The sequence below is a fragment of the Diceros bicornis genome, chromosome 3 (genome assembly GCF_020826845.1).
Source record: "Diceros bicornis minor isolate mBicDic1 chromosome 3, mDicBic1.mat.cur, whole genome shotgun sequence".
In the NCBI taxonomy this organism is placed as follows: Eukaryota; Metazoa; Chordata; class Mammalia; order Perissodactyla; family Rhinocerotidae; genus Diceros; species Diceros bicornis.
In genome coordinates this window covers 25,913,685-25,931,639 of record NC_080742.1, presented here as the reverse complement: position 1 = coordinate 25,931,639, position 17,955 = coordinate 25,913,685, and the positions used below count along the sequence as shown (strand labels likewise).

General features: G+C 35.2%; 1 protein-coding gene across 5 annotated transcripts in view; it reads right to left on the bottom strand.

Moving 5' to 3' along the window:
- The window catches only part of RUNDC3B (RUN domain containing 3B), a 165,416-nt gene that overhangs the window by 33,938 nt on the left and 113,523 nt on the right, over positions 1-17,955 (bottom strand). For 3 of the 5 annotated variants that reach the window (XM_058524841.1, XM_058524838.1, XM_058524839.1), the window contains one exon: positions 1,633-1,779. The exons of the other annotated variants lie outside the window; for them this stretch is intronic. In XM_058524841.1, coding sequence (XP_058380824.1) covers positions 1,633-1,779 — 147 coding nt within the window. The remainder of the gene's footprint in view (positions 1-1,632; positions 1,780-17,955) is intronic. 5 annotated transcript variants of the gene reach the window in all.

Sequence of the window (17,955 nt, the reverse complement as noted above, 5' to 3'; positions counted from 1 at the left end):
ATGATCTCCAATATGTATGTAATTAAACTGGGTTTTTCTCCTGTTAATCTAGTCTTGTGTCAATTTTATTATCAGTCCAGCCATAAGAACACAAGAAGGGAAGAAAGGGGATTTTCCCCCACCCCGATATCAGGATTTAGTATTATAATATTTTTGCAGTTAAAAAACCAAGAGCATCTCATATGTTATATATAGACAAGATAAGTGTACCAAGTATTGCTATAAATTCCGTTTTTCAATTACGAATTAGAAATACAAATAAACTAATATCCTTTCATTAATTAAATATGCCACAGAAAGATAAAATTATATACCAGCATAATAAGATATATTCTAATTATTCATAACTATCATCAGGGTATAAAAGGGAACTAGATTCCAAACCACAAAAGACTCAGCACCTTGAATCACACTGAGCAGCACAGTTTAGATGTTGAAGAGAGTTCTACTGATTTATTCTGTAATCTGCTCGTTTCCCTGCTTATCTCTAGCGATCAATGAAAAACAAAAATCATTAAAACACCTAGCAATTTTTTAAACAACATAAGGTCAAATTTATTCTGAGTTCTACCTTTAATAAACAAAAAAATATTACAGAATAAAGCAGGTGGAAATTATGTCTGTGATAAAACATTGCTTGTAGAAATGTCTGGCTGCTAATTACCTAGTGGAAGGCACGCTAAGAAGCACAGAAAGATGTAGGTAGCTGTACCAGTGAAATTTCAAAACAAGGGCTCTAAAAGAAGAGCAAAGAATGAAACAAAAAGAGAAAGAGAAGAAGGGAGGAGAGATGGGAGGTAGGAAGAGAGGGAAGGAGGGAAAAGGAAGGAAAGGGAGAGACAGAAGGGGAGAGAGAAAACAGAGGGGATGGAGGGAGAGCAGGGAAAATCCTCAGAAAATTAGCTGAAGAGAGAGAGGAAAATAAAGATACTGCAAAAATTAGGAAGATGGGAAAGTGGCTAAAAGCCAAAAGAAGGTAATACAATTTACAAGGTCCAAAATGAAGATTATCTAAAGGAAGACAGCCTACGATTTTGCAGCTCTCTCAACATTGGGAAACTATGACTAAATGAAATAGTCTTGAACACTGGGACAAAGAAATAGGAAAAGGATCTTGTGGCCCACAGGTGGAATGATTATATCTTTCATAGCTACCAAAAATTAGATTTATCAAAAATGAACAAAACACTTGTAGATCCACCAAGAACAAGTAAATATCTTTCTATATTTTTGTGAGATGGAATTTTGTGTTTTCTAACTAGCACAAAAATTAATCCTAAGGCAAATACAAACACCAAAGCTACAATTCAAAAATAGATGGCTCATTAAATACCAGCTCATAGACTTAACTGAAGGACTGGTTGAAGATTAACAGGAGAAGTAGGCAGCTGATACAATCCTGCATAAGAATTTCTCAGATATTTTACTTCCCCAGGGTGCCTTGGCTTCAAAACATTAACACATCCACTACCTTAATCTAATCTTACCAAGCCAAAGTAGTCTTAAATCCTGCTTTTGCTCTAAGCTAATAATGAATTCAGATGAAAGAATAACTGAGAAACCAAAGTGGATAGCTATATGTTTTGGCACAACTAAATTTGCAATTAGTTGGAAAAAAAGTATTACACTTACTCATACCACTGTTTATTGTGTTTTCGGTAAAGCAACGTATCCAAGGCAACAGCATTGACATCCAGAGCTCCTGGGGAAGGCCACTGGTTGGTGAGGTGGGCAGTTAACTCTTGTCTTGATCTTAAATCATTATTCTTTAGCACAGTCCTGTGAATATTAAGATGGTGAGTGCTTTTGACTTCACTGTTCTGCAATGGCAGAGGAACCTAATGGTATCAATTTAGGCCCCCAAAATTCGTCTTTTTAAAATGGTATGTTAACAGATTATGAACAGAACTATAGGAAGGCTAGTTGGGGCCATGACTATTTTGTCTCCTGCAATATGTGTTTTTCACTTTTTCTCTGCTGGCTACAACACATCACTACTTGCGAAATTTGGATTTCCTATCTTTTCCACAGAGGTATCACTAAAGGACTAAAGGACTCAGGCTGCATTTTGCATCTTAACTAAAAAACAATGGTGATATCTTAAAGTTACAAGTTATCAGTAAACATAAAAACAATTAAAATAAAAAATAAAATGCAGAAAAAATAAAAAATCCATGAGGTTCCCATAATTGTTTTTGATAGAAGGCAAAATACTAGTAAATTACTAATAAATCTTCATGAAAATAATCACATCAATGACAATTGCATCGAACAATATAATCCACTGGAAATATTTCAACTACAGAATGAAGCCATTATAACAACTCATGGTTTACTTTCATTTTTGTAGAACTCTTACTTGTTAATAACAACTTGCAAAAGAACTAGCTTTTTGCCAAAATTCCAACTTTACAAACCCATTGATCATTGTCACAAGACTAATTCAGCATTTAAACTGGTGGTTAAAGATAATTTGAAAGCGTAATTCTGTTTGCAAAAGTCTTATTCTACCTCTAAAAGGCCTTAAAATACCACCTAGGCACCTGCATCCTCAAACAGGAGTCCATGACTTCAGTGTACCAAGGTTCAGAGCCATCAGCTCAGAAGCAGGAAGTAATATGCCTGCCACTTACTTTCAGAGACAACTGTGGGTGGCAAACAGTCAGTGGTGTGCTAGCAAGACAATCCTGCACTAGAGAAAATCAGCCTGCACAACGCCTCTGGCTGTTAACCATGATTCTAATGGAATAACCCCATTTATATGTCTCTGACAGGCTACATATGAATATTTCTGATTTTAAGGATATCTGTGTGCATTTAAAAATACTTGCTCCACTATGTCCACAAAGAAATATTATCTGATGTAAACACTAGATTCTCTCTCAGAATGGAATACTGAAAGTGAAAAAGGCAGAAGTCAATGAGAATGTATCCCATTAAGAGATTCTTCTAGGCTAGGTCCAATAATTTCATTTCACTGGAAAATTAAAAAAATTTTAAAGACTTTTAAGGTACTTTAACATTGGTTTTTATGAAAACAGTAAAGAGTGATTAGAAAAATTTTCAGATTGACAGAAATATCATATAAAGCAGAAATGGGGATTTTTCTCTTTCACCTATTCCCTCTTTCTAGGGTCTTTAGTGCATGTCACTGGAACACGCAACTCCAATGTCATAAGTGGCTTACAGGAAATAAATCAGAGCAGGATGCGAGAAAGACAGATGTGCATCTGTGAGGAAATGACATTGGTAGAACTCAGTTAATGATAAGTAACTGAATAACCTCCAATTTAGAAAATATTCTTTCTGGAAAGTAAAAAGTTTTATACCACATAAAATGGAAAAAGAAACTGAAGTTTCACAAAAGTTTTTACGCACTATTTGTCCACGGAGAATTTTCGCCTAATGACAAATTAAGGTATTGTCATTAGATCTTTGTGCTTAGAAATTCTAGTGATATTGTTTTCTATGGTAGCTGGTCCTCTAAAACAGGAGATAAGAGATTTCAGGGTATTGAGTAGGCAGTTTTCATCCATGCCGCATCTGTTTTCTACCTTTTGTGAGGAATGTGGAGATAGTAAATCCTTGCACTTGCCCCGCCTCTATGAAAACAAAAGGTTCCTGGAGGATCCTGAGAAAGGCCCTTTCTTTCACCACTCCAGTACACCAGGGAACAGGCAAGTGAATTAAGTTAAACTGAAAACCCCATCCCTGAATTCTGAATCTTGACTAAAGATATCCATTACTATCGAGAGTAATAAACAGACAAAGCAGTATATTCATTTTAGTAGTGGGGTCCTCACCAAAAAATACCAGCAAAGAGACATTCCTGAAGTTCTTACTTCCCAACCCTCTAAAGCAGCTCAGCCTACCTCTTTCCAGGCCTACTCTTCCAGTCTTTCTGTCCATTCCATATGTTGTTGATATTAATCTAAAGAATTCCATTTGTGCTTAAGAGCTGGTTGTGGTTGCTTGCAATCAAAGAATCCTATTACTTACCTTAGAACAAGCAAAATATACCTAGTTAACTTCAAGAGCTACTCAAAGGTAATCCAACTGATGTTAATACGAAGAATGAGGATATTTTTCTCATTTGGCCAAGCTTAAAAATAGGTTCATCTTAAATTAGTCAACAATTACTGTTATTTCACAGTGCAAAATCTTTGGCGATTAAAGGTAAAAATATGTGATAATTGCATTTAACTTTAAAACTCTAACGAATGCTAGTGTTATTGAGCTAATCTAAAAATTGAATCATTCTATATGAGGTAGACTTTACTTGCAACTTACATCTATAATACAAGTTAATTTAACATTCTTTCATTAATTTAATAACTCTACAGAAAGATACACTAAACAAAAATTGTTTAATTTACTAAGAAAGTAGCAATAATATATTTATCATAGCTAATTTTAAAAACTTTCCCGTAGTATCTACCTCTAAATTGCTAGATAGCTAATTTCTTTTCAGATTGTCCAAAGGAATTATTCAGGAATTTGGCCACAAAAAAACATAATTCAGTCTTTCCCCACCACGAACTTTACTGAGGTAAAACTGACAATTAAAAGTTGTATACAGCTAAAGTGTATAATTTGATGATGTGATATACGTTTACAATGTGAAATAATCACCACACTCAAGCTAATTAACATACCCATCACCTCACATAGTTACCTTTTCTTGTGTGTGATGAGAACACTTAAGATCTACCCTCTTAGAAAATTTCAATATTGTTAACAATATTGTTAACTATAGTAACATTGTTGTACATTAGCTCTCCAGAACTTATTTATCTTGCATAACTGAAACTAATACCCCTTGACCAACATCTCTCCCTTTCCCCCTCTCCCCAGGCCCTGGTAACAACTCTCTGCTTCTATGAGTTTGACTATTTTAGATTCCACATATAAGTGAGATCATGTAGTATTGTCTTTCTGCATCTGGTTTATTTCACTTAGCATAATATCCTCCAGATTCATCCACGTGGTCCCAAATGGCAGGATTTCCTTCATTTTTAAGGCCGAATAATAGTCCATTGTGTGTGTGTGTGTACATAGACATAGGGTCTTTGTGTATCACATTTTATTTATCCATTCAACATGGATGGACATTGAAGTTGCTTCCACTTTTTGGCTATTGTGAATAATGCTGAAATTAACATGAGAATGCAGATATCTCTTTGAGATCTTCATTTCATTTCCTTTGGATAAATACCCAGAAGGACTGCTGGATCATAAGACAGTTCTATTTTTAATTTTTTGAGGAGCCTCCATACTGTTTTCCAAAGGGGCTGCACCAACTGACATTCCCATCAACAGTGCACAAAGGTTCCCTTTTTTCCATATCCTAGCCAACGTTTGTCATCTATTATCTTTCTGATAATAAATATTCTAACAGGTGTGAGGTGACATCTTATTGTGATTTTTATTTGCATTTCCCTGATGATTAGCGAAGCCGAGCATCTTTTCATATACCTGTTGGTTATTTATATGTCTTCTTTCCCTGTTGGTTATTTATATGTCTTCTTTGGAGAAATGTCTAATCAAGTCCTTTGCCCATTTTTTAATTGGGTTTTTTTTTTGTTCGTTTTTGCTATTGAGTTGTATGAGTTCCTTATATATTTTGGATATTAACCTCTTACCAGATAGATGTTGCAAATATCTTCTCCCATTCCATAGGTTGCCTTTTCATTCTGTTGATTGTTTCTTTGCTATGCAGAATCTTTTTAGTTTGATGCGATCCCATTTTTCTATTTTTGCTTTTGCTGTCTGTGTTTTTGGTGTCATATCCAAAAAATCATTGCCTAGAGCAATGTCAAGAAGCTTTTTCCCCACCTTTTCTTCTAGTAGTTTTACAGTTTCAGGTCTTACATTTAAGTCTTTAATCCATTTTGAGTTGAGTTTTGTAAATGGTATGAGAGAGGAGTCCAATTTCATTCTTTTGTATGTGGATATCCAGTTTTCCAACACCATTTATTGAAGAGACTATCCTGTCCCCATTGTGTGTTCTTGGCTTCCCTGTCAAAGATCAGTTGACTATAGATGCATGGATTTATTTCTGGGCTCTCTATTCTGTTCCAATGGTCTATATGTCTGTTTTAATGCTAGTACCATACGGTTTTGATTACTATAAATTTATAATATATTTTGGAATCAGGAAATATGATGCCTCCAGCTTTGTTCTTCTTTCTCAAGATTGCTTTGGTATTCGGGGTCTTTTGTGGTTTCATATAAATTGTAGGATTGTTTTTTCAATTTCTGTGAAAAATGCCATTGAGATTTGAAAGGAATTGTATTGAATCTGTATATCACTTTGGGTAGTATGGACATTTTAACAATATTAATTCTTCCAATCTATGAACACAGGATGTCTTTCCATTTATCTGTGTCTTCTTTAATTTCCTTCATCAATGTTTTTAAATTTTCAGTGTACAAATCTTTCACTTCTTTAGTTAAGTTTATTCCTAAGTATTTTATTTTTCTTATTGCTATTGTGAAGAGGATTATTTTTTAAATTTCCTTTTCAGGTAGTTCATTGTCTGTGTATAGAAATATGGTTGACTTTTGTATGCTGATTTTGTATACTGCAACTTTGCTAAATTTGGTTTTTAGTTCTAACAGGTTTTTTGTTATCTTTATTTGCTTTGGATATTAGGTGCTCTAATGTTGGCTATGTATACATTTATAAATGTTATATCTTCCTGTTGAATTGACCCTTTTATCATTATATAATGACCTTCTTTGTCTCGAAAGCAAGTTTTAGACTTAAAGTCTATTTTGTCTGATCTAAGTATAGATACCCTGCTTTCTTTTGGTTACCATTTGCATGAAATATCTGTTTCCATCCCTTCACTTTCAGCCTGTGTCTATAAATCGGAAGTGAGTCTCTTGTTGAAAGCATATCATTGGATCTTGTCTAATACTAAAAGTCACTCTATGCCTTTTGATTGGTGAGTTTAATCCATTTACATTTAAGGTAAAAACTGATAAGTGAGGACTTACTATTGCCATTTTGTTAATTGTTTTTTTGTCTCTTTTCCAGCTGTTTTGTCCCCTTCTTCCTTTCTTGCTGTCCTCGTTATTTGATGATTTTTTTGTAGTGATTTGATTCTTTTCTCTTTATCTTTTGTGTTTCTATTATAGGTTTGTTCTTTGTGGTTAGCTTGAGTCTTGAATAAAATATCTTCTTATAACTTCTTTTTTTTGTGTGTGAGGAAGATCAGCCCTGAGCTAACATCCATGCCAATCCTCCTCTTTTTGCTGAGGAAGACTGGCCCTGGGCTAACATCTGTGCCTATCTTCCTCCACTTTATATGGGACGCCACCACAGCACAGCCTGACAAGTGGTGCATTGGTGCGCACCCGGAATCTGAACCCAGGCCGCCAGCAGCAGAGCGCATGCACTTAACCGCTACGCCACGGGGCCAGCCCCTATAACTTCTTATTTTAGATTGATAACAACCTCAGCTGCATACAAAAAACACTATATGTAAAGCACTTTGAGAGTGCTTATTTTTTCAGTACTTACACCCAATTTAAGTTTTAACCTAAAAATTTAACTTAAATCTACAAAATATTTCACAGATAGCGTTTTCATGAAAATTGAAGAAATATATTTACAACTAATACCAAGTAAATGTATTAGGTAGGCAGTGGAAGATACACTTAACATATGTGAAGAAACAACCATCTAAGAGGATCTGTGATTATTATATTTTTTCATAGTAACTATCCTCAAAATAGGGAGTCCAGAAAGTACAACTAAAATTCTCCTCTTATTATATTCTACCACTCCCAATAATTGGATTCTAGAACCTTGAAGAGTCTTTGTCTTGCTGTTTGTATAAGTTCTTTTACTTGGCAAGTAAAAATATATCATTTGAAAGTCAAGTTTGATTTTTTTATATGTAACTACATTGAAATATGTGTCAGTAATAATTTATCAACTATTTCATGAATTCTTTGAATATACCCTCAATTGTTCGATTGAGCATGTCTCTGATGGATATATGTAAATTCAAAATTCTATGGATTTATAAACACAAAATCTCTCTATGAAATATGGAGTCCAGCTCTCTTGCAAAATAGTTTGAAACAAAACAGGAAAGTTTTCAGTTAAGGTTGAAAGAGCTGTTTTATTTTTCAAAGGAAAAAACAGCTCAGTATTAAGCCCTCCTTGGCCTGATAGAAACATTCAATGAATACAATTTATTCTGTGGAACCTAGCTCAAGCCTGAAAAGTTCCTATACCTTCTAAATATATAATTTGCACCATAGATAAGTATATAATTTGCCACCAATACTCTATTTTTCCTAGGTTTATAATTGTTCTTCACATGATTATTGTTAGTGTATCTTAACTAAGCCCTACAATATAACACAATACAATAAGACTCTGCATTGATGATAAACACCAAAGACTTCACTGTGAATCCTTTATGCCGTCTCAGGAGGAAATTTCTCTCTCAATGTTTTTAAAGAAAAAACAAATTTAGTAAAAATGCACTATTATTTATTGCCTCTTTTGAAAATATCATTCCACATCCAAGTTGTCCATTATGTAATTTGCTAAAATTCAGTTTGTGAGACTGTGTCACATAAACATGAGCCATCAAGAAGGGTATATTTACCCCTCTCTTCCAATAATGTGGAGTATTTTATAGACATTTTAATTTTTAAAAGAGGCTCATCTCAGGTAAAAATGTACAGTCCCAATAAAACATATTTCAATGTTCCCAGAAAAACTATTTGCTTCTAATAATACTTAATATTTTATTACACCGATCTTCCTCATATGATGTTCTGCACCCATGTTTCCAAATGTGCTCTTCCCTTTACCTAGGATAACCTTCTCTCTTCTCCCTTGGTCACCAAGAGAACTCCTGAAAAGCCCTACTCAAATATCAACTTCTTAGTGATGATTTCCCTGGACTACTACTCCTGTGCTACTTCTATAAAGTGTCTATACTTTTATTACTGTACATATATACACGTTCCTATACACTCATCACTTCATTTAGACATTTAGCTAACTTTGATATGCTCACAGTCACAGTTATCTTCTTCACGCTTAAATTATCAGTATCTAGCATCACAGTTCCTGGAACAAAGCAGGCACTCAATAAGTATTTGCTTATACATTAGAAAATATTATTTCAAAGATTTATCTTTCTAACATGGAAATCTGATATTGGTAACTCCACAGAGCTCCTTAGCATGGCATATAAAGTCCTTTCTCATTTGGCCACACACACACACACACACACACACACACACACACACACACACACGCTTGTCCTCTATGTTTGAGTAATAAGGAGCCACCACGCAGTTTCTTATATTTGTTGGACTCTTTAATCTCTCTCTGTTTTTGCTTTTGTCGTTTTCTCTGCTTGGAAGGCCCATCTCTTCCCATACTAGTCTTTCAAATGTCTAAACCACTTTAAGGAATTAGCATAAGCATCACCACTTCCTTAAATCCTTTCCAGTTCATTCTCCTTTATAATGAAATCCTTTGAAATCCTGTAGAGGTACAAGCCTCTATCACAGCACTAGGGACATCTTATCGCTCTTATTGTTTATATGTCTGTGTCCTCTGTAAGCACTTTGAGGGCAGGAACTAGAACAAATTTATTTCTGTATTCTTGGCACCAAGCCCAGCATCTAGGACAGACGAGGGGCTCAATAAACATCAGCAGAATGAACAAATGTTGAACTATAAAACAGAAAATTTTATCATTATCAAAATAAGCCATGGCCCACTTTTCTGAATCTAAAGGACAACAGAGAATCTTAAAGAAAAGGCACCTTGAAACATAATCTAATCTGTAAGGGAAGATAGCAAATATAGAATATAGTCTACTTCAAAACTTCTGGAAATTAGATACCAATGCATCTTTCTTGCTTAAAATAACAAAACATCTAGGTAGCTTTAATGTTTAGAGAAGCAATTAAATTGCTGTTAAGAGCATAATAAATATCATTTTGCTTTGCTAGACATAAACAAACTTCTAGTTTAGTGGTTCTCTATTCTGACTATGTATTCGAATAACTGGGGAAGCATTTAAAAAATATTGATATCAGGTCTCATCTCTGATCAATGAAATGAGATTCTCTGATGGTGGGGGCTCAGGCAATGGTATTTTTTTAATGCTCCCTAGGTGAATCTAATATACATTTTTTTTCCTCTGGTGAAATAATAACAAAACTCATCTCTCTCTGGCTGTTCTTCTTGGTTTCTTTCAGTGAGGTCCCTTCCTCCACTCAGTCCTCAAATGTTGGTGTTCTCAACGATTCCTTCTACTTTTATTCTCAAAATCCTTGAACAGATTCCCTGTAAATACAGAGTACCCCAGCTTCAAAAATGAGATCTTACACCTTTTGAGCCCTGAACATTATATTCATTATTTGAAATGGAAGAGAGAAAAATGAGATTTCCACAGTTTGGTCTCTTTCCTTCCTTTCAGAGATAAGGCTCAAGTCTACTGTTATTTAACAAGCTTTTTTAAAAGATCTGGCATTCTATACTCTATATTTTGATAGCAGTGTTTAGCCAATTCACAACTATTATTTTGTTCACTTGTTTGATTCTTTATCTTGTGTCCGCAGACTTGAGGGTTATCCTCTCTCCCTTACTTTGCTTCCTTCTCACTTACCTCAGAGGCTGTGCTGATGCTCATGACGAAGTTAGACTTTCAGATGCTGAATATACATAAGGCATATAACCCCTGGCACTTAGGACTTAATATCTGTGATTACAAGTATTCTAAGCAACTCCAAAGGTCCATGATATGAAGCAATCTTTAATTTTGGCAGGGCAATACACACATTTGAAGCCCATGGCTATGAGGTAAGTTTTGAGAATGAGTCTAGCAAAATGCCTAACATCACTGCAGCAAACTTTTGTTATTTTCCACTTATCACTCATTGTCTGATGTGCTGTAATTCTCAGAATGTATTCAAGTGCTATTTGTGTCGTGGCACATTGAGAAAATCTTAGGCTATAATCTTCACAAAAATAAAGGATCTAATATATCATGACTATAGTAATGCACAATTTTATGCTAATGGGCAGAATAGCTAGGTAGAGAGCACTGAAGGTCAGAGAAAGAGAAAGCCACCAAACATGAGGTGTTACATACACTCCACCCCCTGACTCTCTTAGGAACACAGGATAGCAGAGTTACCTACCTCCAGCTTCTCTTGACAACTTTGAAAGAGGAACAGGACCATCACTCAAATGCTATTTGTTTACTGTTGGTCTCTGCCCTCCACCCAATGTAAAATCTTTGAGGGCAGGGACTATGTTTATTTATTCCTGACTCACCAGCACCTAGAACAGGGCCTGGCTCTTCATACATTCTCAATAAATATTTGTCAAATGAATGAATGAATATCAGAGACGTTACAAAAGCAATTTAGTATCAAGAGGAGTAATGAGAACTTTCTTTACTTTATTCATTTAAAGTTTTCCAGAATTGGAAAATGCTTATTTACCTTGTGAACACCCTAACTTTTTCATAACATTAATATAAAAATGTTCCCCATTTGTGTGTTTTTGTTTCTTTGTTAATTTTAGACATCGTCATGGGATAATCACTTAAATATATCACTTTACAATTATTTCCCTCAAATAAAACATTCTGAAAGAAAAAGCCTAAAAAGGAGCCAGGTATCCAAAAATTATAAATTATTTACCTCTGAAATATTCTCGCCCAAAAAGCTAAGCTCAAATCTAACCAAGTCTCCAAGAATAGTAGGGGTTTTCAACCTTGGTTGCTCTTGAGAGCTTAACCTGACAGTATCCTTTGAAAAGAAAGAAACAATAATGAGGACTCCAGAACTTCAAAACAAAAATCAAATACTTTACTTTCCCTCCCATTTTATAACATAAGATAAACCCTGAATCCTCAGAGGAATGGCTGATGCCAGGTCTGGGGCAGAAAACAGACAAAGATGAGCCTGGGATACCTTGTGCCAGAAAGCAAGGAAGTTATCAAAGACAAATGGGTCGTGTCAGAGGGACACAGGAATTAATTTAAAGGGATTTTCATTAGACAAAGATGGAACAATCTGAACATCAAAAAGAAAAATAAATGTAAGTGATAGAAGCACAGTGAATATAGGCATTTCTGCTATAATGCAGAAACAAAACAAAGGTGTTCTGCAATAACACACTGAAAATAACTGGCTTTATGGGGAGGACAGGGTTAAAAGCTAACAACTCAAAACCTATTCAACTTTCTAACTAGAACACTAAGAAAAACAACAACAATACTAATAAAACTTCAAACCCAATTTAAAATATTTGTTAAATTCCTATTAAGTAAAAAAAACAACAATAACCTCACAACAACATAAAAGCCATTTGATGGAAGAGGGTGTAAGGAAGGGTTGAGGCTGCTGAGATTGAGGCTTGCCGTGAAGGGAAGGACAAAATTCACAAAGCAGGGCTAACTACAAAACAAACACCTCAACCAAACCAGAGGAATGCAAGGTGAATGAGTATCACGTACAGCGAGAGAGTGCCATCTATTAGTGGCTTGCGGTATTTGCCTGTGTTAGTGTATTTTGCTTTCTGCTAGTGTTACTTGTTGAGAAACGTTAATCTCCCGGAAAAATCAACTATGAATCAAGGTGATTTTTTGCTATACTGACATCATCTCCTTATTTATGAATCTTGTATGAGCTAATTCACATTATAGAAGAGATTATATATAACAAGTTCATAAAATTCTCAAAAATAAAAAAGAGAAAGCAAAACAAAATCTTCATCTCATTGGTAACTAAGTAGGGCATCGGCATCTTATTCTGAAAATTAATAATATCCTATAAGAACTGTAATGGTAACTACTAAATAGCCCTAACTGATAAGGAAACGTTCTTCTTTATAGATGATTCCAGCCAATAAGCATGGAAGGAATGACAATTAGAAAATCACCATTTTACAAATCCTAATGAATCAATTGCTCCAGGTAATGCTCATCCCTGGTTCAAGCCATTAGGTGAAACGCTGATGGGAACTTTTACAAAGGAGAAATAAGGCTGTCACCACCTGAATCCACTGTTCAATCTTAGGATCACTAAAAGTGGGACAACTAGTGTGCTTCCCAATATGAAGTATACAGCACCCCTACAAAATACTCTTGTCATAAAAGTTAAATTCAAATTTAACCCAGCACCTTAGAACAGTGGTTCTCAATGCTGATTGCACATCAGAAACAGCTGGGAAGCTTTTTAAACACACTTGCCTGGGTCCCACTTTTGACCAATTAAATCAACATCTCTCGAGGTAAGGCTCAGTCAGGCATCCTCATTTTCCAAAAAATATTTTAAAAAGCTGAGTGATTCCAAATGTGTAAGCAGGGTGGAGAACCACTAATCCAGAGTGAAGAGGATATACTTTACAGGATATACAGCACAGAGCAGTAATTCTCAAACTTTAATGTGTCAACTAATCCCCTGAGGATCTTGTTAAAATACAGATTCTGATTCAGTAGGTCTGGGGAGGGGCCTGAGATTCTGCTCCCAGATGATGCTAATATAGCTAGCCCACTCTGAGTAAAGAGGATACAGACCAGTGCTGTCCAATACAAATATAACAAGAGTCACACAGGTAATTCAAAATTTTCTAGTAGTCATATTAAAAAGAAGTGAAATTAATTTTAATAATGTACTTATTTATTATTTAACCCAATAGATCCAAAACATCATTTCAACACGTAGTCAATATAAAAAGTTATTAATGAGATATTTTACATTCTTTATTTCATACTATTTAGTGTGGATTTTACACTTAAAGCACATCTCAGTTCAGACTAGCCACATTTTAAGTGCTCAACAGCCACATATGGTTAATGGCTAATGTACTGGATAGCACAGGTGTAGAGGAACAAGTTAAACCACAAAGAACCAATCCAGAATGCTGGATGCCCTATAAGAAGAGTCTGCAGGGCTGCCCAGTGGTGGAGCAGTTAAGTGCTCACGCTCTGCTTTGGGGGCCCGGGGTTTGCAGGCTCAGATCCAGGGTGCGAACTGGTGCACTGCTTGTTAAGCCATGCTGTGGTGGTGTCCCATATAAAGTAGAGGAAGATGGGCACGGATGTTAGTCCAGGGCCAATCTGCCTCAAAAAAAAAAAAAAAAAGTAAATAAATAAATAAATAAAAGTTTATTAAAAAAAAGAAGAGTCTGCAAATAGACAACGACAGGAAAAGTAAAAGTGGGAGAAACAGCTCTAAATTAAGACGCTTAAAAAACATAACCATACGTAATGTATGACTTGGAATCCTAATTTGAAAAAAATCAGCTGCAGAAAAGATTTTATTTTTAGACAATTTGGGAAATTTGGTGTGAATGAGCATTAGATGACAAAAAGAATTATTCCTAATTTTATCAGGTATGATTATGAAGTTATGTGAGAAAATTTCCATATTTTTTAGAGACGTGCAATGAAGTACAAAGGAATCAAAGGACAAAATTTGCTTCAAAATAGTTCAGCAAAAAATGAAAAAGAAAAGAGACAGATAAAGCAAATGTGACAAACTTTGGTAACTAACCATTCAATCTGGATGATGGGTGATCAGAGGTTTATTGTACAATTATCTCTTTTGTGTACACTTGAAAATTTCTTAATAAAAAATTAAAAATATAATAGCTTTAAAATCTAAATGCTAATTTTATAAATGTCAAATGCTAAAGAATGGAAATAATTGAACAAAATAATGATATTTATACACTAATATTGATATTATGTTATTTATAAATTGTAATTTAGGGAGGTTTCCTTTTTTCGTGTACTCAATGTAAAACATTCACTAAATAAGGATGCCAAAAGTGAGTCTTTTTTCTATTCTAATGAGTCATTTCTTCTCTATGAAATATTGTACTGTTGCAGTCCCAACTGTTGCTAGGTCCCTGGCCCAAATATAAGGACATCTGCTCTAGAAGAGAATCTGCTAGCAGTTTTAATCAAACACCATGACTAACGGCAATGAAATAACATCCATATCAAATTAGTACCTTTTCCTGTTGCAATATCTAATTTCCCATGAACACCAAGAAAACACAACAGAATGTTTTTACCTAACTATCTGGTACATGGCTTTTTTCTCTTCTGGATATATTTTCTTCTTTTTTTTGTGAGGAAGATCAGCCCTGAGCTAACATTCATGCCAATCCTCCTGTTTTTTTGCTGAGACAGACTGGCCCTGGGCTAACATCTGTGCCCATCTTCCTCCACTTTACGTGGGAAGCCGCCACAGCATGGCCTGACAAGCGGTGCGTCAGTGTGCGCCTGGGATCCAAACCTGGGCCGCCAGCAGTGAAGCGCATACACTTAACCACTACGCCACAGGGCCGGCCCCTGGATATATTTTCTTGATTTTTCTGTTCTTATATGGATAATAGAGTATGCATTACATATTAGCATGATTGTAATTTAATATTTTAGTAACAACTGTTACCTGCCAAAATATATATATGACCAAGAACTGTCGTAATTTGTCCATTACTAACTGGGCCATGATGACATCATTGCACTCTTTTGTTAGGATCCATACTACTCCCCTAAAACTTGTGAACCAGGATGCCATAGCACCATTGACTCATGGTTTGCAGGCTGATAGATCACACCATCACTACTCACCATGAACTATACCAAATTGGCTGTTGAACTTGAACAATGACTTAGTTTTAGCAATGCATGGTTCTTTACTTCTATTATTTAGACTCTTCAGTTCCTTCACTAGGGAAGCCTATATGACATGTTACTATTCCTATTATCTTTTTTTTTTTTTTTTTTTGTGAGGAGATCAGCCCTGTGCTAACATCCGCCAATCCTCCTCTTTTTTTGCTGAGGAAGACGGCCCTGGGCTAACATCTGTGCCCATCTTCCTCCACTTTATATGGGACGCCGCCACAGCATGGCTTGCCAAGCAGTGCGTCGGTGTGCGCCCGGGATCCGAACCAGCGAACCCAGGCCGCCGCAGCGGAGCGCGCGCACCTAACCGCTTGCGCCACCGGGCCGGCCCCTATTCCTATTATCTTTTAAATCACGAATAGAAAAATTCCATCACCTAAGTAGAAAAAACTACTTATTATACATTTTATTGGTATTAATCATGACAAAAGTGTTTAGCTTTTGCACATAGTTTCGAGGCTGTCTATTCCTGAGGTTTGCAATGAGTGTTTTACAAAGAATTATCTGTACAGTAGATCATCTATCTGAAGGTCTAAACCTGTGGACGAAGACAAAGCTTCCCTCCCATATATGGCACTCTTTAATAACAATGTGATTGATGATGCAATCTGTCCACTTCACTAGCTTAAGGGCCCCTTGTAAAAAGAGACTATGCCTTACTCTTCTCTGCACTCTCAGTTACTCTCAAGCACAAAAGTGTACATTTAAATAAATGTTTACCGAATAAAACTAAATTAAAAAATGAAAAGTTTTTCTACCATTAGCATAAATAAATATGACAAGTTTTTAAAAAGGCCATAAACAGAATATATTTCATAATATTATGAGAAACTTTCCATATACAGATTCAAAGTATAATTGATACATTAAGCTTGTTTATATTTATTTTACTGAAGTTTAATATACAAATAAAATGGAGTTAAAAGTTATTGAAGTAAAATAAAATCAAACTGTACCACAGATTTCAATAAAACTATGAGAATAAAAACCTAGAATAATGCTATATTTCCCAACGAAATGATAACATTATTCCTAATCATAATATTTATAGATTTAAAATCATTTGATATTTTAAACCTCTACCAACCATAAACTTAATCATTCAAATGTACCTTTGTCAATGCCTTGCAAAATACTCCAAATTAGTATTGCATCAATTATCAATGAGGAAAAGAATTACAGTTAAAATAGCACCCGTTAAGTAGTCAGTAACCATGTAACCACTCCCCACATACATGGTATACACAAATCTATACTGTGATTATAAATATTAATCCAACTGCCATTTAGAAACTAGATCTCAAAATTGAATTTCCTGATACTTGGGGATAATACAATCAAGTCCAAACTCATTGTTTGAGCTGTAGCATCTGGGCATGATAAGGTAAGACATTTATTCTTGTGTGTGAGGAAGATAGTGCTGAGCTAACATCCGATGCTGATCTTCCTCTTTTTGCTGAGGAAAATTGGCCCTGGACTAACATCCGTGCCCATCTTCCTCTGCTTTATATGGGACACCCCATGGCTTGACAAGCGGTGTGTCAGTCCGTGCCCGGGATCCGAACCTGCAAACCCCGGGCCGCCAAAGCGGAACGTGCGAACTTAACCGCTATGCCACCAGGCTGGCCCCAAGGTAAAACATTTTAAATATACTATTTATCTTTCCTAGCGAATTTATGAAGGAGATTTTAAAGTTTCTATAAGGCAAAATAGAGGAATAATCTTTGAATGCCTTCTTTGTCCTAGCTATGTTATACATGATACCATTTAACACGCATAATAATCTACATGGTGAATATTATCTTCATTTTATAACTAAAGAAACAGATGCTCAAGACATTAATTAAAGATTGAGCTCATCATAGGCAACTATAGAGCCAATATGTGAACACAGTCCTGATTTACAAGAAAGCTTTAGGACGCTCCTGTACTACATCACACTAGCTTGTACTCTACTGTCAAAACTACAAAAGGTTCAGATTTTATAAGTATTGAAAGACATGACTAAAGTATACTTTAACAGTAACTGAAAAACACATCGAACCATTGAGATATATATAAAAAGAATAAGCAAAATGACAAAGGATTTAAATCACCCAACATAATCAATATAATGTAGAAGCAAATATTACATGCCTCATACTCCATTTAATACTCCTCTTCGGACCTTTTCCTTTATATATTATACATTTTAATCTTCTCAAGACTGCTTTTATCATCTCAGGATTAACAAAGAGAATTTCAGTGCCCAGCTTTG